The sequence below is a fragment of the Symsagittifera roscoffensis genome, chromosome 1 (genome assembly GCF_963678635.1).
Source record: "Symsagittifera roscoffensis chromosome 1, txSymRosc1.1, whole genome shotgun sequence".
NCBI lineage: Eukaryota > Metazoa > Xenacoelomorpha > Acoela > Convolutidae > Symsagittifera > Symsagittifera roscoffensis.
This window is the reverse complement of record NC_087062.1, coordinates 95,201,584-95,226,610: the sequence shown is the minus strand read 5'-3', so window position 1 is coordinate 95,226,610 and position 25,027 is coordinate 95,201,584. Positions and strand designations below refer to the sequence as shown.

Here is a 25,027-nt window from a genome sequence, read left to right as displayed (position 1 = left end):
GCAATGGCAATTGTTTCCAAAATTTAGAATTTTTCTCAGTTGATATGAGAGCTTCTGTTCTAGGGACGAAATACATTTTTCTCGAAGAAATGTTACAAGTGAATATATGTTTTTCAATCCGTTATTGAGTTTTCCCTGTACGAGGATCGAACTCGGACCATGTGATTGAGAGCCACAAGTCCTAATCTCCAGGCCACCTGGGATGGTATCTTTTATTTCGCTTTAATTTTATTTTTTATTGCTTTATACCTCTAAGGATTCATTTGAGGTTAATAAGTGTTTATGTTGTTTTAATAGAGAATACAGTTCTCGTTGTTTGATTTATGATTTGAATGATAGAATCAAGCCTTTGAAGAGTGAAGATCTTAAAATAGCCGATTTTATTTGTTGAGTTCCATTCTTGTAAAAACTTTCCATTTCAGTTCCATTTTTGTGAAAACCTGATAAAACGTCATCATATAAGTATAACTGCTTCAGGATGTTCTTGTTGTGTTATCAAGAGAAATAATTAAGTTTCGATTGAAATTTCAATAGAACTTTTTTGTTTTTATTTAAATTTTGGTTACGCAACTTTTTCCCAGTTTGGGAGTCGAACCCGGGCCTTGTGGGTGAGAGCCACAAATCCTAACCGCTAGACCAACTGGGATATGGTCAATCGGGTGTAATCATTATTTTGGTTTATTATGCCTTTAAGGTTTAAGAGGAGATTGCTAGGAGGTTTTTTTTTCGATAAAGGAAACATTTATTTGTATGAGTCATATTTTCTCGGATTCGATAGAAAGGCATTGCGGCAATGGCAAAAGTTCATGTCCAAGATTTGGAAATTTTCTTATCTGATATCAGAGTTTCTGTTCTAGTCGAACCCAGGCCTCATGGGTGAAAGCCACAAATCCTAACCGATAGACCAACTGGGATATAGTCAATCGTGTGTAATCATTATTTTAGTTCAATGTGCCTTTAAGGTTTAAGGTGAGTTTGTTAGGATGTTTTTTTTGTTTCGATAAAGGAAACCTTTATTTGTATGAGTTATATTTTCTCGGATTCGATAGAAAGGCATTGTTGCAATGGCAATGGTTTCCAAGATTTCGAAATTTTCTTGGTATGAGAGATTCTGTTCTAGGGGCGAAATAAACTTTGCTCGAAAAATTTTACAAACGAATATCCGTTTTTGATTTTGCGATTGAACTTTCTTTGCACGAGAGTCGAACTCGGACCATGTGATTGAGAGCCACAAATCCTAATCTCCTGGCCAACTGGGATGTTATCTTTTATTTTGCTTTTTTTTCTTCTTTATACCTCCTAGGATTCATTTGAGATTAATAAGTGTTTATGTTGTTTTAATAGAGAAAACAGTTTTCGTTGTTTGATTTATGATTCGAATGATAGAATCAAGCCTTTGAAGAGTGAAGATCTTAAAATAGTCGATTTTATTTGTTGAGTTCCATTTTTGTAAAAATTTGATAAAATATCATTGTATAGGTATAACTGCTTCAGGATATCCTTGTTCTGTTATCAAGAGAAATAAATAAGTTTCAATTGAAATTTCAATAGAATTCTTAATTTTTAGAAATTTTTGTTATGCAAATATTTCCGAGTGCGGGAGTCGAGCCCGGGCCTTGTGGGTGAATACCAAAAATCCTTACCGCTAGACCAATTGTGGTATAATCAATCGCGTGTAATCGTTATTTTGGCTCATTATGCCTTTAAAGTTTAAAAGGAGATTGCTAGGAGGTTTTTTATTTCGATAAAGGAAACATTTATTTGTATGAGTTATAATTTCTCGAATTCGCTCAAAAGGCATTGCTGCAATGGCAAAAGTTTACGTCCAAGATCTGGAAATTTTCTAATCTGATATGAGAGTTTCTGTTCTAGGGACGAAATGAACTTACCAGTTAAAATTTTTTTTTAATTCCGCGATTGCACTTTCCCTGTATGAGAGTCGAACCCGGACCTTGTTGAGCGCCACAAGTCCCAAATTCTTGACCAAATGGGATGTTATCCGTTGTTTCGCGAAAACTTTATCATTGCTTTATACCTCTTAGGGTTTATTTGAGCTTAATACGTTTTTATGTTGTTTTAATAGAGAAAACAGTTTTCATTGTTTGATTCATGATTTGAATGTTAGAATCAAGCCTTTGAAGAGTGAAGATCATAAAATAGCCGCCCTTATTTGTTGAGTTCCATTTCTGTAAAAAGCTGTTAAAATGTCATTGTATAGGTGTAACTGCTTCAGAATATCCTTGTTGTGTTATCAAGAGAAATAAATAGGTTTCTATTGAAATTTCAATAGAATTCTTATTTTTTCAGAATTTTTTGTTACGGAAAAATTTCCCAGTCCGGGAATCGAACCCGGTCCTTGTAGGTGAAAGCCACAAATCCTAACCCCTAGACCAACTGGGATATGGTCAATGGTGTGTAATCATTCTTTTGGTTTATTATGCCTTTAAGGTTTAAGAGGAGATTGCTAGGAGGTTTTTTTTCGATAAAGGAAACATTTATTTGTATGAGTCATATTTTCTCGGATTCGATAGAAAGGCATTGCTGCAATGGCAAAAGTTCATGTCCAAGATTTGGAAATTTTCTCATCTGATATTAGAGTTTCTGTTCTAGGTACGAAATAAACTTCGCTCGTGGAAATATTACCAGTTAATATATTTTTTTTATTCCGCGATTGCACTTTCCCTGTACGAGAGGCGAACCCGGACCTTGTGGTTGAGAGCCACAAGTTCTAATCTCCTGACCAACTGGGATGTTATTCCATATTTCGCAATTACTTTATTATTGCTTTATACCTCTTTGGATTTATTTGAGGTTACAAAGTGTTTATGTTGTTTCAATAGAGAAAACAGTTTTCGTTGTTTGATTTATGATTTGAATGTTAGAATCAATCCTTCGAAGCGTGATGATCTTAGAATAACCGATTTTATTTGTTGAGTTCCATTTTTTTTGTAAAAAATCGATAAAATGTCATTGTATAGGTAATAACTGTTTCAGGATATCCTTGTTGTGTTATCAAGAGAAATAATTAAGTATCGATTGAAATTTCAATATAACTTTTTTGTTTTTATTTCAATTTTGGTTACGCAACTTTTTTCCAGTTTGGGAGTCGAACCCGGGCCTTGTGGGTGAGAGCCACACAGCCTAACCGCTAGACCAACTGGGATATGGTCAATCGGGTGTAATCATTATTTTGGTTTATTATGCCTTTAAGGTTTAAGAGGAGATTGCTAGGAGGTTTTTTTTCGATAAAGGAAACATTTATTTGTATGAGTCATATTTTCTCGGATTCGATAGAAAGGCATTGTTGCAATGGCAATGGTTTCCAAGATTTCGAAATTTTCTTGATATGAGAGATTCTGTTCTAGGGGCGAAATAAACTTTGCTCGAAAAATTTTACAAACGAATATATGTTTTTGATTTTGCGATTGAACTTTCTTTGCACGAGAGTCGAACTCGGACCATGTGATTGAGAGCCACAAATCCTAATCTCCTGGCCAACTGGGATGTTATCTTTTATTTTGCTTTTTTTCTTCTTTATACCTCCTAGGATTCATTTGAGATTAATAAGTGTTTATGTTGTTTTAATAGAGAAAACAGTTTTCGTTGTTTGATTTATGATTCGAATGATAGAATCAAGCCTTTGAAGAGTGAAGATCTTAAAATAGTCGATTTTATTTGTTGAGTTCCATTTTTGTAAAAATTTGATAAAATATCATTGTATAGGTATAACTGCTTCAGGATATCCTTGTTCTGTTATCAAGAGAAATAAATAAGTTTCAATTGAAATTTCAATAGAATTCTTAATTTTTAGAAATTTTCGTTATGCAAATATTTCCGAGTGCGGGAGTCGAGCCCGGGCCTTGTGGGTGAATACCACAAATCCTTACCGATAGACCAATTGTGGTATAATCAATCGCGTGTAATCGTTATTTTGGCTCATTATGCCTTTAAAGTTTAAAAGGAGATTGCTAGGAGGTTTTTTATTTCGATAAAGGAAACATTTATTTGTATGAGTTATAATTTCTCGAATTCGCTCAAAAGGCATTGCTGCAATGGCAAAAGTTTACGTCCAAGATCTGGAAATTTTCTAATCTGATATGAGAGTTTCTGTTCTAGGGACGAAATGAACTTACCAGTTAAAATTTTTTTTTAATTCCGCGATTGCACTTTCCCTGTATGAGAGTCGAACCCGGACCTTGTTGAGCGCCACAAGTCCCAAATTCTTGACCAAATGGGATGTTATCCGTTGTTTCGCGAAAACTTTATCATTGCTTTATACCTCTTAGGGTTTATTTGAGCTTAATACGTTTTTATGTTGTTTTAATAGAGAAAACAGTTTTCATTGTTTGATTCATGATTTGAATGTTAGAATCAAGCCTTTGAAGAGTGAAGATCATAAAATAGCCGCCCTTATTTGTTGAGTTCCATTTCTGTAAAAAGCTGTTAAAATGTCATTGTATAGGTGTAACTGCTTCAGAATATCCTTGTTGTGTTATCAAGAGAAATAAATAGGTTTCTATTGAAATTTCAATAGAATTCTTATTTTTTCAGAATTTTTTGTTACGGAAAAATTTCCCAGTCCGGGAGTCGAACCCGGGCCTTGTGGGTGAAAGCCACAAATCCTAATCCCTAGACCAACTGGGATATGGTCAATCGTGTGTAATCATTTTTTTGGTTTATTATGCCTTTAAGGTTTAAGAGGAGATTGCTAGGAGGTTTTTTTCGATAAAGGAAACATTTATTTGTATGAGTCATATTTTCTCGGATTCGATAGAAAGGCATTGCTGCAATGGCTAAAGTTCAAGTCCAAGATTTGGAAATTTTCTCATCTGATATTAGAGTTTCTGTTCTAGGTACGAAATAAACTTCGCTCGTGGAAATATTACCAGTTAATATATTTTTTTTATTCCGCGATTGCACTTTCCCTGTACGAGAGGCGAACCCGGACCTTGTGGTTGAGAGCCACAAGTTCTAATCTCCTGACCAACTGGGATTTTATTCCATCTTTCGCAATTACTTTATTATTGCTTTATACCTCTTTGGATTTATTTGAGGTTACAAAGTGTTTATGTTGTTTCAATAGAGAAAACAGTTTTCGTTGTTTGATTTATGATTTGAATGTTAGAATCAATCCTTCGAAGCGTGATGATCTTAGAATAGCCGATTTTATTTGTTGAGTTCCATTTTTTTGTAAAAAATCGATAAAATGTCATTGTATAGGTAATAACTGTTTCAGGATATCCTTGTTGTGTTATCAAGAGAAATAATTAAGTTTCGATTGAAATTTCAATAGAACTTTTTTGTTTTTATTTAAATTTTGGTTACGCAACTTTTTCCCAGTTTGGGAGTCGAACCCGGGCCTTGTGGGTGAGAGCCACAAATCCTAACCGCTAGACCAACTGGGATATGGTCAATCGGGTGTAATCATTATTTTGGTTTATTATACCTTTAAGGTTTAAGAGGAGATTGCTAGGAGGTTTTTTTCGATAAAGGAAACATTTATTTGTATGAGTCATATTTTCTCGGATTCGATAGAAAGGCATTGTTGCAATGGCAATGGTTTCCAAGATTTCGAAATTTTCTTGATATGAGAGATTCTGTTCTAGGGGCGAAATAAACTTTGCTCGAAAAATTTTACAAAGGAATATATGTTTTTGATTTTGCGATTGAACTTTCTTTGCACGAGAGTCGAACTCGGACCATGTGATTGAGAGCCACAAATCCTAATCTCCTGGCCAACTGGGATGTTATCTTTTATTTTGCTTTTTTTTCTTCTTTATACCTCCTAGGATTCATTTGGGATTAATAAGTGTTTATGTTGTTTTAATAGAGAAAACAGTTTTCGTTGTTTGATTTATGATTCGAATGATAGAATCAAGCCTTTGAAGAGTGAAGATCTTAAAATAGTCGATTTTATTTGTTGAGTTCCATTTTTGTAAAAATTTGATAAAATATCATTGTATAGGTATAACTGCTTCAGGATATCCTTGTTCTGTTATCAAGAGAAATAAATAAGTTTCAATTGAAATTTCAATAGAATTCTTAATTTTTAGAAATTTTCGTTATGCAAATATTTCCGAGTGCGGGAGTCGAGCCCGGGCCTTGTGGGTGAATACCACAAATCCTTACCGATAGACCAATTGTGGTATAATCAATCGCGTGTAATCGTTATTTTGGCTCATTATGCCTTTAAAGTTTAAAAAGAGATTGCTAGGAGGTTTTTTATTTCGATAAAGGAAACATTTATTTGTATGAGTTATAATTTCTCGAATTCGCTCAAAAGGCATTGCTGCAATGGCAAAAGTTTACGTCCAAGATCTGGAAATTTTCTAATCTGATATGAGAGTTTCTGTTCTAGGGACGAAATGAACTTACCAGTTAAAATTTTTTTTTAATTCCGCGATTGCACTTTCCCTGTATGAGAGTCGAACCCGGACCTTGTTGAGCGCCACAAGTCCCAAATTCTTGACCAAATGGGATGTTATCCGTTGTTTCGCGAAAACTTTATCATTGCTTTATACCTCTTAGGGTTTATTTGAGCTTAATACGTTTTTATGTTGTTTTAATAGAGAAAACAGTTTTCATTGTTTGATTTATGATTTGAATGTTAGAATCAAGCCTTTGAAGAGTGAAGATCATAAAATAGCCGCCCTTATTTGTTGAGTTCCATTTCTGTAAAAAGCTGTTAAAATGTCATTGTATAGGTAATAACTGTTTCAGGATATCCTTGTTGTGTTATCAAGAGAAATAATTAAGTTTCGATTGAAATTTCAATAGAACTTTTTTGTTTTTATTTAAATTTTGGTTACGCAACTTTTTCCCAGTTTGGGAGTCGAACCCGGGCCTTGTGGGTGAGAGCCACAAATCCTAACCGCTAGACCAACTGGGATATGGTCAATCGGGTGTAATCATTATTTTGGTTTATTATACCTTTAAGGTTTAAGAGGAGATTGCTAGGAGGTTTTTTTCGATAAAGGAAACATTTATTTGTATGAGTCATATTTTCTCGGATTCGATAGAAAGGCATTGTTGCAATGGCAATGGTTTCCAAGATTTCGAAATTTTTTTGATATGAGAGATTCTGTTCTAGGGGCGAAATAAACTTTGCTCGAAAAATTTTACAAAGGAATATATGTTTTTGATTTTGCGATTGAACTTTCTTTGCACGAGAGTCGAACTCGGACCATGTGATTGAGAGCCACAAATCCTAATCTCCTGGCCAACTGGGATGTTATCTTTTATTTTGCTTTTTTTTCTTCTTTATACCTCCTAGGATTCATTTGAGATTAATAAGTGTTTATGTTGTTTTAATAGAGAAAACAGTTTTCGTTGTTTGATTTATGATTCGAATGATAGAATCAAGCCTTTGAAGAGTGAAGATCTTAAAATAGTCGATTTTATTTGTTGAGTTCCATTTTTGTAAAAATTTGATAAAATATCATTGTATAGGTATAACTGCTTCAGGATATCCTTGTTCTGTTATCAAGAGAAATAAATAAGTTTCAATTGAAATTTCAATAGAATTCTTAATTTTTAGAAATTTTCGTTATGCAAATATTTCCGAGTGCGGGAGTCGAGCCCGGGCCTGGTGGGTGAATACCACAAATCCTTACCGATAGACCAATTGTGGTATAATCAATCGCGTGTAATCGTTATTTTGGCTCATTATGCCTTTAAAGTTTAAAAAGAGATTGCTAGGAGGTTTTTTATTTCGATAAAGGAAACATTTATTTGTATGAGTTATAATTTCTCGAATTCGCTCAAAAGGCATTGCTGCAATGGCAAAAGTTTACGTCCAAGATCTGGAAATTTTCTAATCTGATATGAGAGTTTCTGTTCTAGGGACGAAATGAACTTACCAGTTAAAATTTTTTTTTAATTCCGCGATTGCACTTTCCCTGTATGAGAGTCGAACCCGGACCTTGTTGAGCGCCACAAGTCCCAAATTCTTGACCAAATGGGATGTTATCCGTTGTTTCGCGAAAACTTTATCATTGCTTTATACCTCTTAGGGTTTATTTGAGCTTAATACGTTTTTATGTTGTTTTAATAGAGAAAACAGTTTTCATTGTTTGATTTATGATTTGAATGTTAGAATCAAGCCTTTGAAGAGTGAAGATCATAAAATAGCCGCCCTTATTTGTTGAGTTCCATTTCTGTAAAAAGCTGTTAAAATGTCATTGTATAGGTGTAACTGCTTCAGAATATCCTTGTTGTGTTATCAAGAGAAATAAATAGGTTTCTATTGAAATTTCAATAGAATTCTTATTTTTTCAGAATTTTTTGTTACGGAAAAATTTCCCAGTCCGGGAATCAAACCCGGGCCTTGTGGGTGAAAGCCACAAATCCTAACCCCTAGACCAACTGGGATATGGTCAATCGTGTGTAATCATTTTTTTGGTTTATTATGCCTTTAAGGTTTAAGAGGAGATTGCTACGAGGTTTTTTTCGATAAAGGAAACATTTATTTGTATGAGTCATATTTTCTCGGATTCGATAGAAAGGCATTGCTGCAATGGCAAAAGTTCATGTCCAAGATTTGGAAATTTTCTCATCTGATTTTAGAGTTTCTGTTCTAGGTACGAAATAAACTTCGCTCGTGGAAATATTACCAGTTAATATGTTTTTTTTATTCCGCGATTGCACTTTCCCTGTACGAGAGGCGAACCCGGACCTTGTGGTTGAGAGCCACAAGTTCTAATCTCCTGACCAACTGGGATGTTATTCCATATTTCGCAATTACTTTATTATTGCTTTATACCTCTTTGGATTTATTTGAGGTTACAAAGTGTTTATGTTGTTTCAATAGAGAAAACAGTTTTCGTTGTTTGATTTATGATTTGAATGTTAGAATCAATCCTTCGAAGCGTGATGATCTTAGAATAGCCAATTTTATCTGTTGAGTTCCATTTTTTTTGTAAAAAATCGATAAAATGTCATTGTATAGGTAATAACTGTTTCAGGATATCCTTGTTGTGTTATCAAGAGAAATAATTAAGTTTCGATTGAAATTTCAATAGAACTTTTTTGTTTTTATTTAACTTTTGGTTACGCAACTTTTTCCCAGTTTGGGAGTCGAACCCGGGCCTTGTGGGTGAGAGCCACAAATCCTAACCGCTAGACCAACTGGGATATGGTCAATCGGGTGTAATCATTATTTTGGTTTATTATGCCTTTAAGGTTTAAGAGGAGATTGCTAGGAGGTTTTTTTTCGATAAAGGAAACATTTATTTGTATGAGTCATATTTTCTCGGATTCGATAGAAAGGCATTGTTGCAATGGCAATGGTTTCCAAGATTTCGAAATTTTCTTGATATGAGAGATTCTGTTCTAGGGGCGAAATAAACTTTGCTCGAAAAATTTTACAAACGAATATATGTTTTTGATTTTGCGATTGAACTTTCTTTGCACGAGAGTCGAACTCGGACCATGTGATTGAGAGCCACAAATCCTAATCTCCTGGCCAACTGGGATGTTATATTTTATTTTGCTTTTTTTTCTTCTTTATACCTCCTAGGATTCATTTGAGATTAATAAGTGTTTATGTTGTTTTAATAGAGAAAACAGTTTTCGTTGTTTGATTTATGATTCGAATGATAGAATCAAGCCTTTGAAGAGTGAAGATCTTAAAATAGTCGATTTTATTTGTTGAGTTCCATTTTTGTAAAAATTTGATAAAATATCATTGTATAGGTATAACTGCTTCAGGATATCCTTGTTCTGTTATCAAGAGAAATAAATAAGTTTCAATTGAAATTTCAATAGAATTCTTAATTTTTAGAAATTTTTGTTATGCAAATATTTCCGAGTGTGGGAGTCGAGCCCGGGCCTTGTGGGTGAATACCACAAATCCTTACCGCTAGACCAATTGTGGTATAATCAATCGCGTGTAATCGTTATTTTGGCTCATTATGCCTTTAAAGTTTAAAAGGAGATTGCTAGGAGGTTTTTTATTTCGATAAAGGAAACATTTATTTGTATGAGTTATAATTTCTCGATTTCGCTCAAAAGGCATTGCTGCAATGGCAAAAGTTTACGTCCAAGATCTGGAAATTTTCTAATCTGATATGAGAGTTTCTGTTCTAGGGACGAAATGAACTTACCAGTTAAATTTTTTTTTTAATTCCGCGATTGCACTTTCCCTGTATGAGAGTCGAACCCGGACCTTGTTGAGCGCCACAAGTCCCAAATTCTTGACCAAATGGGATGTTATCCGTTGTTTCGCGAAAACTTTATCATTGCTTTATACCTCTTAGGGTTTATTTGAGCTTAATACGTTTTTATGTTGTTTTAATAGAGAAAACAGTTTTCATTGTTTGATTCATGATTTGAATGTTAGAATCAAGCCTTTGAAGAGTGAAGATCATAAAATAGCCGCCCTTATTTGTTGAGTTCCATTTCTGTAAAAAGCTGTTAAAATGTCATTGTATAGGTGTAACTGCTTCAGAATATCCTTGTTGTGTTATCAAGAGAAATAAATAGGTTTCTATTGAAATTTCAATAGAATTCTTATTTCTTCAGAATTTTTTGTTACGGAAAAATTTCCCAGTCCGGGAATCGAACCCGGGCCTTGTGGGTGAAAGCCACAAATCCTATCCCCTAGACCAACTGGGATATGGTCAATCGTGTGTAATCATTTTTTTGGTTTATTATGCCTTTAAGGTTTAAGAGGAGATTGCTAGGAGGTTTTTTTCGATAAAGGAAACATTTATTTGTATGAGTCATATTTTCTCGGATTCGATAGAAAGGCATTGCTGCAATGGCAAAAGTTCATGTCCAAGATTTAGAAATTTTCTCATCTGATATTAGAGTTTCTGTTCTAGGTACGAAATAAACTTCGCTCGTGGAAATATTACCAGTTAATATATTTTTTTAATTCCGCGATTGCACTTTCCCTGTACGAGAGGCGAACCCGGACCTTGTGGTTGAGAGCCATAAGTTCTAATCTCCTGACCAACTGGGATGTTATTCCATATTTCGCAATTACTTTATTATTGCTTTATACCTCTTTGGATTTACTTGAGGTTACAAAGTGTTTATGTTGTTTCAATAGAGAAAACAGTTTTCGTTGTTTGATTTATGATTTGAATGTTAGAATCAATCCTTCGAAGCGTGATGATCTTAGAATAGCCGATTTTATTTGTTGAGATCCATTTTTGGTAAAAACCTGATAAAATGTCATTGTATAGGTATAACTGTTTCAGAATATCCTCGTTGTGTTATCAAGAGAAATTACTAAGTTTCGATTGAAACTTCAATAGAGTGTTTAGTTTTTAGAATTCGTTCGCAAAATTTTCCCAGTCCGGGAGTCGAACCCTGGCCTTGTGAGTGAAAGCCATATATCCGAACCGCTAGACCAACTGGGATATAGTCTTTAGTAACTAATCATTATTTTAGTTCATTATGCCTTTAAGGTTTTGTTGGAGATTGTTGGGAGGTTTTGTGTTACGATAAAGGAAACGTTGATTTGTGTCAGTTTTGTTTTCTTGGATTTGGTATGAAGGCAGTGTTGCAATTGCATGTGTTTACGTCCAAAATTTGAAAAATTTCTCAGATGTTTTAAGAGTTTTTGTTTTAAGGACGATATAAACTTTGCTTGTGAAAAAATTACCAATTAAGTATCTTTAATTCCGTGATTGCACTTTCCCAGTACGTGAGCTGAATCCGGGCCATGTTTTTGAGCCACACGTCCTAGCCTCTAGGCCAACTGGTATGTTATCTTTTATTTTGCAATAACTTTAATGTTGCTCTATGCTACTAAGAATTTATGTCAGGTTATTATATGTTCATGTTGTTTTAGTAGAGAAAACATCCATCGTTGTTTGATTTATGATTTGAATGTTAAAATCAAGCCTTTGAAGCGTGAAGATCTTAAAAATGCCGATTTTCTTTCTTTATTTCCGTTATCGTAAAGAAACTGCTAGAACGTCATAGTATAGGTATAGCTGCTTCAAGATATCCTTGATGTGTTACCAAGAGAAATAAATAAATTTTGATTGTAATTTTAATAGATTTTTTATGTTTACGACTTCTTTGTTACGCAAAACTTTCACCGTTTGTGAGTCGAACAGGGGCATTGTGGGTGAAGGCCACCAATCCTAACCTCTAGACTAACTGAGATAATGTTTTTGGGATTAAATCATTGTTTTGGTTCTTTATGCGATTTAGATTTATTTGTAGATTGTTGGGAGGTTTTTTCTTTCGATAAAGGACAAATTTATTCGTATGAGTTATAATTATTTTCTCGGATTCGATATCAAGTCCTTGTTGCAATGGAAATGGTTTACGTCCAAGTTTTGGAAGTTTTCTCAGCTGATATGAGAGTTTCTGTTCTAGGGACGAAATAAACTTTGCCAGTAGAAATTTTACCAGTTGATATTCATTTTTAATTCTTTGATTGCACTTTCCCCTGTACGAGAGTCGAAACCGGATCATGCTGTTGAGCGCCACAAGTCCCAAATTCTTGACCAAATGGGATGTTATCCGTTGTTTCGCGAAAACTTTATCATTGTTTTATACCTCTTAGGGTTTATTTGAGCTTAATACGTTTTTATGTTGTTTTAATAGAGAAAACAGTTTTCATTGTTTGATTCATGATTTGAATGTTAGAATCAAGCCTTTGAAGAGTGAAGATCATAAAATAGCCGCCCTTATTTGTTGAGTTCCATTTCTGTAAAAAGCTGTTAAAATGTCATTATATAAATATAACTGCTTCAGGATGTCCTTGTTGTGTTATCAAGAGAAATAAATAAGTTTCGATTGAAGTTTCAAACGAATTCTTAATTTTTAAGATTTTTTTGTTACGCAAAAATTTCCCAGTCCGGGAGTCGAACCCGGGCCTTGTGGGTGAAAGCCACAAATCCTAGCCGCTAGACCAACTGGGATATAGTTTATCGTATGTAATCGTTATTTTGGTTCATTATGCCTTTAAAGCTTAAAAGGAGATTGCTAGGAGGTTTTTTATTTCGATAAAGAAAACATTATTTGTATGAGTTATATTTTCTCGGACTCGCTCAAAAGGCATTGCTGCAATGGCAAAAGTTTACATCCAAGATCTGGAAATTTTCTCATCTGATATGAGATTTTCTGTTCTAGGGACGAAATGAACTTACCAGTTAAAATTTTTTTTTCATTCCGCGATTGCACTTTCTCTGTATGAGAGTCGAACCCGGACCTTGTTGAGCGCCACAAGTCCCAAATTCTTGACCAAATGGGATTTTATCTGTTGTTTCGCGAAAACTTTATCAATGCTTTATACCTCTTAGGGTTTATTTGAGCTTAATACGTTTTTATGTTGTTTTAATAGAGAAAACAGTTTTCATTGTTTGATTCATGATTTGAATGTTAGAATCAAGCCTTTGAAGAGTGAAGATCTTAAAATAGCCGCCCTTATTTGTTGAGTTCCATTTCTGTAAAAAGCTGATAAAACGTCATTGTATAAGTGTAACTGCTTCAGAATATCCTTGTTGTGTTATCAAGAGAAATAAATAGGTTTCTATTGAAATTTCAATAGAATTCTTAATTTTTCAGAATTTTTTGTTACGGAAAAATTTCCCAGTCCGGGAGTCGAACCCGGGCCTTGTGTGTGAAAGCCACAAATCCTAACCGCTAGACCAACTGGGATATGGTCAATCATGTGTAATCATTATTTTGGTTTATTATGCCTTTAAGGTTTAAGAGGAGATTGCTAGGAGGTTTTTTTTCGATAAAGGAAACATTTATTTGTATGAGTCATATTTTCTCGGATTCGATAGAAAAGCATTGCTGCAATGGCAAAAGTTCATGTCCAAGATTTGGAAATTTTCTCATCTGATATTAGAGTTTCTGTTCTAGGTACGAAATAAACTTCGCTCGTGGAAATATTACCAGTTAATTTATTTTTTTAATTCCGCCATTGCACTTGCCCTGTACGAGAGGCGAACCCGGACCTTGTGGTTGAGAGCCACAAGTTCTAATCTCCTGACCAACTGGGATGTTATTCCATATTTCGCAATTACTTTATTATTGCTTTATACCTCTTTGGATTTATTTGAGGTTACAAAGTGTTTATGTTGTTTCAATAGAGAAAACAGTTTTCGTTGTTTGATTTATGATTTGAATGTTAGAATCAATCCTTCGAAGCGTGATGATCTTAGAATAGCCGATTTTATTTGTTGAGTTCCATTTTTCTGTTCTATTTTTGATTTTTGAATATTAGAATCAAGCCTTTGAAGAGTGAAGATCTTAGAATAACCGATTTCATTTGTTGAGTTCCATTTTTGTAAAAACCTGATAAAATGTCATTGTATAGGTATAACTGCTTCAGGAAATCCTATTTTTGATTTTGACTAACTCAGTCAGACATGAACTTTTGCCATTGCAGCAATGCCTTTCTACCGAATCCGAGAAAATATGACTCATACAAATAAATGTTTCCTTTATCGATGGAAACATTTACACCCGGGCCTTGTGTGTGAAAGGCACAAATTCTAGCCGCTAGACCAACTGTGATATGGTCATTCGAGTGTAATCAGTATTTTGGTTCATTTTGCCTTTAAGGTTTAAGAGGCGATTGGTAGGAGGTTTTTTATTTCGATAAAGGAAACATTTATTTGTATGAGTTATTTTTCTCGGATTGGATAGAAAGGCATTGCTGCAATGGCAAAAGTTTCAGTCCAAGATTTGGAAATTTTCTCATCTGATGTGAGAGTTTCTGTTCTAGGGACGAAATAAACTTGGCTCGTGGAAATATTACCAGTTGATATATTTTTTTGATTCCGCGATTGCACTTTCCCTGTATGAGAGTGGAACCAGGACCTTGTGGTTGAGAGCCACAAGTTCTAATCTCCTGACCAACTGAGATGTTATCTGATATTTCGCAATTACTTTATTATTGCTTTATACCTCTAAGGATTTGTTTGAGGTTACAAAGTGTTTGTGTTGTTTTAATAATGAAAATAGTTTTCGTTGTTTGATTTATGATTTGAATATTAGAATCAAGCCTTTGAAGAGTGAAGATCTTAGAATAGCCGATTTTATTTGTTAAGTTCCATTTTTGTAAAAACCTGATAAAATATCATTGTATAGGTATAACTGCTTCAGGATATCCTTGTTCTGTTATCAAGAGAAGTTACTAAGTTTCGATTGAAATTTCAATAGTGTTTTTTTTTAGAATTTCGTTCCCAAAAAGTTCACAGTCCGGGAGTCGAACCCTGGCCTTGTGGGTGAAAGCCATATATCCTAACCGCTAGACCAACTGGGATATAGTCATTAGTAATTAATCATTATTTTAGTTCATTATGCCTTTAAGGTTTAGTTGGAGATTGTTTGGAGGTTTTTTGTTACGATAAAGGAAACGTTGATTTGTGTCAGTTTTGTTTTCTCGGATTTGGTATGAAGGCAGTGTTGCAATTGCATGTGTTTACGTCCAAAATTTGAAAAATGTCTCAGATGTTTTAAAAGTTTTTGTTTTAAGGACGATATAAACTTTGCTTGTGAAAATAATACCAATTAAAGTTCTTTAATTCCGTGATTGCACTTTCCCAGTACGTGAGCTGAATCCGGGCCATGTTTTTGAGCCACACTTCCTAGCCTCTAGGCCAACTGGTATGTTATCTTTTATTTTGCTATAACTTTAATGTTGCTCTATGCTACTAAGAATTTATGTCAGGTTATTATATGTTCATGTTGTTTTAGTAGAGAAAACAGTTATCGTTGTTTGATTTATGATTTGAATGTTAAAATCAAGCCTTTGAAGCGTGAAGATCTTAAAAATGCCGATTTTCTTTCTTTATTTCCGTTATCGTAGAGAAACTGCTAGAACGTCATAGTATAGGTATAGCTGCTTCAAGATATCCTTGATGTGTTATCAAGAGAAATAAATAAATTTTGATTGAAATTTGAATAGATCTATGTTTACGAGTCCTTTGTTACGCAAAAATTTCACAGTTCGGCAGTCGAACATGGGCCTTGTGGGTGAAAGCCACCAATCCTAACCTCTAGACCAACTGAGATGAAGCTTTAGGAATAAAATCATTGTTTTGGTTCTTTATGCCATTAAGGATTAATTGGAGATTGTTGGGAGATGTTTTTTCGATAAAAAACCACATTTATTCGGATGAGTTATAATTTTTTATCGGATTTGATATAAAGGCATTGTTGCAATGGCAATTGTTCACGTCCAGGATTTGGAAATTTTCCTGGTTGATATAAGAGTTTGCGTTCTAGGGACGAAATAAACGTTGCTTGTAGAACTAATACTAGTTAATGGTCTTTAGTTCCGTGATTACTTTTTTCAGTACGTGAGCTGAACCCGGATCATGTTGTTGAGAGCCACAAGCCTTGACCTCAAGACCAACCGGGACTTCATATTATTTTTTGCAATAGCTTTATGCCTCTTAGGATATATTTGAGCTTATTATGTGTTTATGTTGCCTTAATAAAGAAATTAGTTTTCGTTGTTTGATTTATGATTTCAATGTTAAAATCAAGCCTTTGAAGCGCGAAGATCTTAAAATGCTGATTTTGTTTGCTTAATTTCATTATCGTAGAAAAAATGTCATTGAATAGGTATAACTGCTTCAACATATCCTTGATGAGTTATCAAGAGAAATAAATAAATTTTGATTGAAATTTGAATAGATTTCTTATGTTTCCTTTGTTACGCAAAAATTTCAAAGTTCGGCAGTCGAACATGGGCCTTGTGAGTGAAAGCCACCAATCCTAACCTCTAGACCAATTGTCATTTAGTCTAAGGTATGAAATCATTATTTTAGTTCCTCATGCCTTTAAGGTTCAATTGGAGAATATTAGGAGGTTTTCTTATTTCGATAAAGAAAACATTTATATGTGTGAGTTTTTTTCTCGGATTTGCTATGAAGGCTTTGTTGCCTTGGCAATATTTTACGTCCAAGATTTGGAATTTCTCTCAGTTGATATGAGAATTTGGGTTGTAGGGAAGAAATAATATTTTGCTTGTAAGAATAATGCTAATTAATGTTCTGTATTTCCGTGATTGCACTTTCCGAGTACGTGAGCTGACTGCGGACCTCATGGTTGAGCGACGCAAGCCTTGACCTCAAGATCAATTGGGATTTTATTTTATTTTTTGCAATAGCTTTATGCCTCTTAGGATATTTTTGAGCTTATTATGTGTTTATGTTGCCATAATTGAGAAAACAGTTATCGTTGTTTGATTTATGATTTCAATGTTAAAATCAAGCCTTTGAAGCGCGAAGATCTTAAAATGCTGATTTTGTTAGTTTATTTTCCCTACTGTAGAAAAAACTTCCTTAAATGTCATTGAATAGGTATAACTGCTTCAGCATATCCTTGCTGTGTTATCGAGAGAAAAAAATAAGTTTCGATTGAACTCTTAAGAGACTTCTTATATTTGAGTATTTTTGTTGCGCTAACGATTTCAAGTCCGGAAGTTGAAATCGGGCCTTGTGGGTCGCGAGCACTAAATCCTAACCGCTAGACCAACTGTCATTTAGTCTAAGGTATGAAATCATTATTTAGTTCCTTATGCCTACAAGGTTCAATTGGAGAATATTAGGAGGTTTTCTTATTTCGATTTTAAAATTTTTTATTTGTGTGAGTTTTTTTCTCGGATTTGATATGAAGGCTTTGTTGCCATGGTAATATTTTACGTCCAAGATTTGGAAATTCTCTCAGTTGAACTGAGAGTTTGTGTTGTTGGGACGAAATACAATTTTGTTAGTAAAAAGAATGCTAATTAGGGTTCTTTTATTCCGTGATTGCACTTTCCGAGTACCTGAACTGAACCCGGACAATGTGGTTCAGAGCCTCAAGTCCCAATCTTTTGACCAACTGGGATGTTACACTTTATTTTGCAATAAATTTAAGGTTGCTTTATGCCTCTTAGTATATATCTCAGATTGATAAGTGTTCATGTTGTTTTAATAGAGAAAACAGTTATCGTTGTTCGAATTGCGATTTGAATGTTAAAATCAAACCTGTGAAACGTGAAGGTCTTAAAAATGCCAAGTTTGTTTGTTTGTTTTCATTATCGTAAAAAAATGCCTGATTGTCATTGTATAGGAATAACTGCTTCAGGATATCCTGGTTGTGTTATCAAAAGAAATAAATAAAATTTGGTTGAAATTTTAATACATTTCTTATGTTTAAGATTTTTTTGTTACGCAAAAGTTTCCCAGTCTGGGAGTTAAACGCGGTCCTTTTAGGTGTAAGCCACAAATCCTAACCGCTAGATCAACTGTCATAAAGACTGAGGTATGAAATCATTGTTTTATTTCTTTAAGCCTTTAAGGTTCGATTGGAGATTGTTAGGAGATTTTTTTATTTAGATTAAAAAAAAACATCTATTTGGGTAAGTTATTTTTTCACGGATTCGATTTAAAAGCATTTTTGCAATAGCAAAAGCTTACGTTCAAGAATTGGAAATTTTCTCAGTTGATATGAGAATTTGTGTTGTAGGGAAGAAATAATATGTTAGTTGTAAAAATAATGCTAATTAATGTTCTGTAATTCTATGATTGCACTTTCCGAGTACGTGAACTGAAGCGGGACCATGTGGTGAGAGCCACAAGTCCCAGTCTCTTGACTAACTGGGATGTTATACTTTATTTTGCAATAACTTTATTGTTGCTTTATGCCTCTTAGGATTTATTTCAGATTAATAAGTGTTCATGTTGTTTTAATAGAGAAAACAGTTATCGTTGTGCGAATTGTGATTTGAATTTTGAAATCAAACCTTTGAAACGTGAAGATCTTAAAGATGCCAAATTTGTTTGTTTGTTTTCATTATCGTAACAAAATGCCTAATTGTCATTATATAGGAATAACTGCTTCAGGATATCCTTGTTGTGTTATCAAAAGAAATAAATAAATTTTGTTTGAAATTTTAATAGATTTCTTATGTTTAAGAATTTTCTGGTACGCAAAAATTTCCCAGTCTGAGAGTTAAACGCGGTCCTTGTAGGTGTAAGCCTTTCTCTTGACTAACTTGAGAGTGCAAGTCCCAATCTCTCGACTAACTGGGATGTTATACTTTATTTTGCAATAACTTTAATGTTGCTTTACGCCTCTTAGGATTTATTTCAGGATAATGTGTGTTCATGTCGGTTTAATAGAGAGAACAGTTATCGCTGTTCGAATTATGATTTGAATGTGAAAATCAAACCTTTGTTATCGGTTGTTTCGCAAAAAAAATCAATGTTGCTTAATGCCTCTCTAGATTTTTTTAGGTTATTATGTGTTCATGCTGTTTTAAAAGAGAAAACAATTATCGTTGTTTGATTTATGATTTGAATGTTAAAAACAAGCCCTTGAAGCGTGATGATCTTAAAAACGACGGTTTTCTTTGTTTATTTCCATTATCGTAAAATAACTGCCTAAATGTCATTGTATTGATATAACTGCTTCAGGGTATCTTTTTTGTGTTATCAAGTGAAATAAATAAATTTCGATTGAAAATGCAATAGATTTCTTATGTTCAAGAATTCTTTGTTACGCAAAAATTTCCCAGTCAGAAAGTTGAACCCGTGCCTTGTGGTTGTAAATTGCAAATCGTAACCGCTTGATCAATTGCGATTTAGTTATCCGTATGTAATGATTTTTTTTAGTTGTTTATGCCTTTAAGTGTTAAGGTCAATTTTTTAGGAAGTTTTTTGTTTCAATAAAGGAAACACTGATTTGTATGAGTTATATTTTCTCGGATTCAATAGAAAAACTCAGTTGCAATGGCAATTGCTTACGTCCAATATTTGGAAATTTTATCAGTTGTTATGAGAACTAGCAAGCCCGCCTCCAATACTCACTTGGCTCGCAAAAAATTATTTCTTGTTCTGATCAAGCTATCCAAGCAATGAAACATTGAATATTTTCAACATGAGACATATCGCAAATCTTTTTGATAAAGTTAAGGTTTTATAGAACGAATCGGTTCCCGAAAACTTGTAGTTTTTCTAAGCAAGCTATTCAAGCTATGAAACTTAGAATATTTCAAGATTTTTCATGAAGCAAAACGGATTCAAGCTATGAAACTTAAAATACTTCAAGATGTTCGATGAAGCACATCGGGTGGCAAATTTTTCGGTTTTGCTGTGGAAGCTATTCAAGCGATGAAACAAAAAAAATATTTCAAGTTGTTTCATAGAGCGATTCAATTCGCGAAAAAAAAACGAATTTTTTCTGGGCAAGCTACAAAAGCTAAAAAAGTTTGAAATATTTCAAGGTATTCTATAGACTGAACTGATTTTTCGAGTTTTTCTAGGCAAGCTTTTGAAGCTATAAAATTTCGAATAAATTCAAGTTATTTTATAGACTGAATCTTTTTAGACAAAGTTTTTCGCAAAATCATTCGATCTATGAGATAAATTGAATATTTCAACGTTTTTCTGAGCACGATGTTTTCATGCGATCAAACTTCGAAATTAAGAGGTTTTTTGTTTCGGTTATAAGTGAACGTTGTGCGTAATCATAAGTTTTAGATTTTGAGATTTTAAAAAATGCTGGCTTAGTTTCTTTTTTGTGATTAAAGTGTAATTAATGGTTGTGCTTAAATGTTAGGAGGTTGTTTTTTTTTTCGATGAAGCAAACAACTATTAGGAAAAGTTATAACGTGAACCTTATGCTTATTCGAATGTTTTAGGTTTTGAGATTTTAAAAATTGCAGTCTGCGTTTTTTTTTTTCAATTGTTTTTCAGTTGTGCTTTTTTGGCAATGTATGAATGACTCGATAGACTGATGTTTTGTAGTCTTGAGAAAAAGTGAAGCCCATTGAAGTTTCAACGGAGCTCTTTGTTTACATTTTTTTTAAATAGTTAGTTCGCAGTCCGGCGAACCTTTGATTTTGAAGAGCCGAAAGTCGTAACCGCTAAATCCACTTGGTCAAATTTTTTTTTTACTTCTACATGATCTTTCGGTTTACCTTCTTAGAGGTGCTTATTAGCTCTAAAAGTGCGAAAACAATTTTTCGGACTTGATATAAAGGCGTAATTGCAGTGGCCTTAGCTTACGTCTAAGATTTGGTGATTTTCTCAGTTTATTAGAGAATTTGGAGTGTTTGTGTTCTAGGTAGGAAAAAGTTTTTGAGTGTAGAATTATTACGCGTTTTTTTTTGTAATTCCGTGATTGCACTTTCCTAGTCCGCAAGGCGAGACCGGGCCTTGTGGGTGAAAACCACAAGTCCTAACCAGTACATCAACATGGTTATAGACTAAGTTATGAAATAATTGTTTTATAATTCTTTATGCCTTTAGGAATAATTGAAGATTGTGAGAAGGTGTTATTTGTTCGATAAAGGAAACAATTGTTTGTACAAGTTATAAAGTGAATGTTATGCTAATGAAATGTTAGACGTTTTTGAGATTTTAAAAACTGAAGGCTGAGTTTTTTGGTTGTGATTAAAGTGTGTTTAATTGGCAATGTGTAAATGCTTCGATAGATTGATGTTTTGTAGTCTAGAGAAAAAGTAAAGCCAATTTAAGTTTCAACTTTGTTTACACGGCTTTTTGAATAGTTAGTTTCCAGTCAGGGATTCTTGTTTCATTCAAGTTTTGACATCTGAAGAGCCGCAAGTTCTAGCCGCTAAATCCACTTGGAAAAAATCTTTAGTTTCAGCTTCATAGTTTGTTGTTGGATGATGCTGTTTAGCTCTAAAAGTGGTAAACCAATTTCTCGGAGTCGATATTTAGGCGTTGTTAAAGCAGCAATTGCTTTACGGCCAAGGTTTTGGAGATGGTTTTCTTAGTTGGATTTTCTTAGTTGGTTGAAAAGTCGTGTTCTAGGGAGGAAAACATTCTTGATCGTAGACATGGTACCTTTTCCTCCCGCGGGCCAAATTGGCAGTATGAAAATTGCCAATTTGGCCTTGCTCTGGACTAATTTGTGCGCACTTTGAAGTTTTCATCCAAAATCTTGAGAGCGTAATGCGTATCATTTATGTGTGGCAAATTTTTCTGCTCAACAAAACTGTTCAAAATTGAATTGAGGCTCGCTAGTCGGTCGTATTAGTTTTGTACGATTCAAATTTTGATCTTTGATATAGTCCAAAATTTATAGTCTTCTCCAATATTTTCTTTACCCAAAAACCTATTTGATATGGATTAAGGGGCAGTCGGTACATTCAGGGCTTTGCCCTGATATACAAACAGTCTTGTATTTCTTATACTTTTTAGGAATTATTGGAGATTTTACTGTGGTTTCGTTATTTTTTTCATAAAAGACTAAACATTTTATACTGTGAATGGTGTACGTAGTCACATGCTTGAAATCTAAGAGGTTGCAATTTAGCGGGCCGAGTTATGCTGTATAATTTGTGAGTAATCGTATGTGTGAAGCTTTGAGTGGGCTTAATTGCTTTTTTTCCCGTATTTTTTCAGAATTTTTTTTCAATTGTCAGCGTAAAATGATTCGAGATGGATGTTTCATAATCAAGAAAATTATGTAATCTGATTGAGTCTGTCGTCGAACGCTTATTTAGAGGAAATATGTGATTTGCTCAGTTTTAGCAGGGAGTCACTGCGGGCGTTGTGCGTGAAATTTACAACTTGTAACCGCTAGCTCAGCTGGGATATGAACTAGCTGATTTTATATTTTTGATTGCTACCAAATGTTTTTTTGGTTTCATATTCATAGTAAATCGTCTCGAATTCGCTATTGATCCAAGTTTTTCGAATAGGATTGTCTTTATCAAAAAAAACTATCATGAAAGCTTCTTGAAATTCAAAGAGCTTCCAGGTGATATAAAGTTTTCGTTAAAAAGTCATTTTTCACTTACACTTTTTAAAAAGTCTGTTATGTATATCTGAGTCTTTCTAGAGGGCATAAAGTTTGCGAGGAAGTTTAATGTTTACTAGTGTGTACGCGTTTTTCTACAGCTTAGAAGGCGTCAAATCTGACTGTCAGTAAGAGCCCCAAGTCTCAGTGCATAAGCAGTTAATTTCATTTTAAGTGGCCTCTCTGTCCTTGATTTGAAAAAATCTTAAGGAGTTAAAGACACAAATGCTATAGATTAGACCAGCTGCGATGAGGAAACTTGTGCCTTATAACGATAAAGCCGTGACTTTTTTTGGTCAAAGATCAAAAGTTTGAAAGTCGTAACTGCAGCTTGTGGCGCAGAAGACCAATTCGACCGACCCAATAAAATTTCGATGCTCAATTAGGGGCTAATTTAGCACCAGATGTAGTTACCCTCCTCCAATGCACCACCTTCCCCCCCCCCCCCCCCCCCCCCCCCTTGCCCGCCCCTTTTTCTCCCTCCGAGAGAAAATCCTAGATACGCTCTTGATCGGCAAACCTAAAAATGAGGATTTGTTTTGTTTTAGAGTTCAAATACCGAGCTTGTTAGAGTGACACAGAAGCCCAATAATTCTTTGAATGATGCTGAGCTACGCGACAGGTACAACGAAGCTCTTCAGCAAAACGAGAAATTGGAAGCCGAAATTGAACAATTGCGATCACTCTTTCCTAAATCATGGTCGTCTGGCGATGAAATTTCTTCTAGTAATATAGAGTTTCGACAACTTCAAAGCAGTATTTCTGATGCTAACAACCAGAGAGCCAGAGAAAACCAGAGTAATTTACCCGATATTGAGTCAAATCAAAGCGCCCAAAAAATACCTGTTGATTCTTCGCTACACAGTCGCAATGGAAACCGTGCAGATCAAAGCAACTTTGGGCGACAACAAAATAATGAAACTGGAACTACTCCTCAATTTGTAACCACGGTTCAAACTTCGTCGACTACTGCAAATGAAATCGTTGACAAAGTGGCGAACAAATATGTTGACAGTGACATGAGCATGAAAGAACGAGAGAACAAATTCGTGGCACAACTGGAGAAAAAAGTAGCTGAGTTAGAGGCCAGAAACAAAGAATTGAAGCAGTTAACTGAGTTCCAGCAAGCAGAAAACGATGGAAACAGCGAGGCTATTACGTATCTCGAGTCGAGTGTGAAAGTTCTAAGAGAGCGATTAGCCGAAAATGAGAAGAATGAAAAAGTAAAACAGGTAAAAGAACTTGAAACGCGAAAACAGTCGGTCAGCAAAGCTGAAATGCCCATGTTTGAATTGTTAGAAACAAATTTGAAAGAAGCAGAAGAACTAAAACGACAAGTTAGATCTGAAAACCTGGCGCTCAAAATTGAAAATGCGGAGCAATCTGCAGTAGTTGGCGCTTTGGAGCAAAAATTGGCAACCAAGGTTGATGAATTGCGAAACTTGAAGCAAGAGGAAGTTACTTTAAAAAGGGAAATTGCTAGGCTTAAGTTGAACAGAGGCCAGAATCTTGAACCGACTTCGATGGAAATGCAGAAAGAAAAGTATGAAAACAAGGATGAACTCGTTGAAATCACTCAAAGTGACGTGAAAGTACTTCAATGTCCAACTGAAACTGACGATTTGGAAACTGAATTGGAACAAAATGAGCCGTTGTTCGCTGAAGAAGAGCCGCAATTGAACGACTTTGTTGAAGTCAGGTCAACCGTGAACAATATGGAAGACTTAACTTACAGTGACTTGGAAAAACGACTCAAAGAAGCAATTCAGAAAATCGAGATTCTTGAAAAGCGACTCGCCTTCGCTGACAAGAAAATTGACGAGGGGGAAGTGGAGATACTTAAATTAGCCCAGGTTAAAAACACCCTTCAAAAACAACTGGAGAAAGAATTTAGAAGTCGCAAGAAACATGATCTAGCGGCAGAAACAGCAGAGCTGAAATCACGAGTATTAGAATTGGACGCTGAAAATAAAATCATCACGGCTGAAAATGCCACGCTCAGTTCGTCTTTGGATGAAAAGAAATGTGAGATAGAAGCACTGGAAAACATGAAAAACACAATGAGGAAAGAAATAGCAAATTTGACGGAAAACTCCTCTGAAATTGTTAATTCAGGGAATATAAAACAAAAGACGTACTCTGAGTTACTTTGCGAGAACTGCGAACTTTCAGCTCACTGCAAAACCCTTGAAGGTTCCTGTAGAAAATTTAAAGAAAAATATGACAGGACATCAGCAAAATTGACTCTTTTTGAAAAAGAGAAGAAGCTTCTGAAAGAAGACAT

General features: G+C 34.5%; 2 protein-coding genes and 10 non-coding genes across 12 annotated transcripts in view; 2 read left to right on the top strand and 10 right to left on the bottom strand.

Moving 5' to 3' along the window:
- The window catches only part of LOC134840978 (flagellar attachment zone protein 1-like), a 57,399-nt gene extending 33,711 nt beyond the window's left edge, over positions 1-23,688 (top strand). Inside the window, exons 24-25 of the mRNA XM_063856834.1 lie at positions 23,292-23,541; positions 23,609-23,688. Of these exons, the coding sequence (XP_063712904.1) occupies positions 23,292-23,541; positions 23,609-23,688 (330 nt within the window). The remainder of the gene's footprint in view (positions 1-23,291; positions 23,542-23,608) is intronic.
- On the bottom strand, positions 575-646 carry Trnae-cuc (transfer RNA glutamic acid (anticodon CUC)). The gene has a single exon. It is a non-coding gene; the product is annotated as a tRNA-Glu (tRNA).
- Positions 2,329-2,400, bottom strand: Trnae-uuc (transfer RNA glutamic acid (anticodon UUC)). Its single transcript has one exon. It is a non-coding gene; the product is annotated as a tRNA-Glu (tRNA).
- Trnae-uuc (transfer RNA glutamic acid (anticodon UUC)) lies at positions 4,573-4,644 on the bottom strand. Its single transcript has one exon. It is a non-coding gene; the product is annotated as a tRNA-Glu (tRNA).
- Trnae-cuc (transfer RNA glutamic acid (anticodon CUC)) lies at positions 5,334-5,405 on the bottom strand. Its single transcript has one exon. It is a non-coding gene; the product is annotated as a tRNA-Glu (tRNA).
- Trnae-cuc (transfer RNA glutamic acid (anticodon CUC)) lies at positions 6,818-6,889 on the bottom strand. Its single transcript has one exon. It is a non-coding gene; the product is annotated as a tRNA-Glu (tRNA).
- On the bottom strand, positions 8,299-8,370 carry Trnae-uuc (transfer RNA glutamic acid (anticodon UUC)). The gene has a single exon. It is a non-coding gene; the product is annotated as a tRNA-Glu (tRNA).
- Trnae-cuc (transfer RNA glutamic acid (anticodon CUC)) lies at positions 9,061-9,132 on the bottom strand. Its single transcript has one exon. It is a non-coding gene; the product is annotated as a tRNA-Glu (tRNA).
- Positions 10,543-10,614, bottom strand: Trnae-uuc (transfer RNA glutamic acid (anticodon UUC)). Its single transcript has one exon. It is a non-coding gene; the product is annotated as a tRNA-Glu (tRNA).
- Positions 12,813-12,884, bottom strand: Trnae-uuc (transfer RNA glutamic acid (anticodon UUC)). The gene has a single exon. It is a non-coding gene; the product is annotated as a tRNA-Glu (tRNA).
- On the bottom strand, positions 13,552-13,623 carry Trnae-uuc (transfer RNA glutamic acid (anticodon UUC)). The gene has a single exon. It is a non-coding gene; the product is annotated as a tRNA-Glu (tRNA).
- Positions 23,689-23,757: 69 nt separating the features above from the next.
- Positions 23,758-24,946, top strand: LOC134840962 (uncharacterized). Its single transcript, XM_063856833.1, has 2 exons — positions 23,758-24,877; positions 24,937-24,946. Exons 1-2 carry the CDS (start codon positions 23,763-23,765, stop codon positions 24,944-24,946), a joined length of 1,125 nt encoding a protein of 374 aa, XP_063712903.1. The 5' UTR covers positions 23,758-23,762.
- The last annotated feature ends 81 nt before the right edge of the window (positions 24,947-25,027 follow it).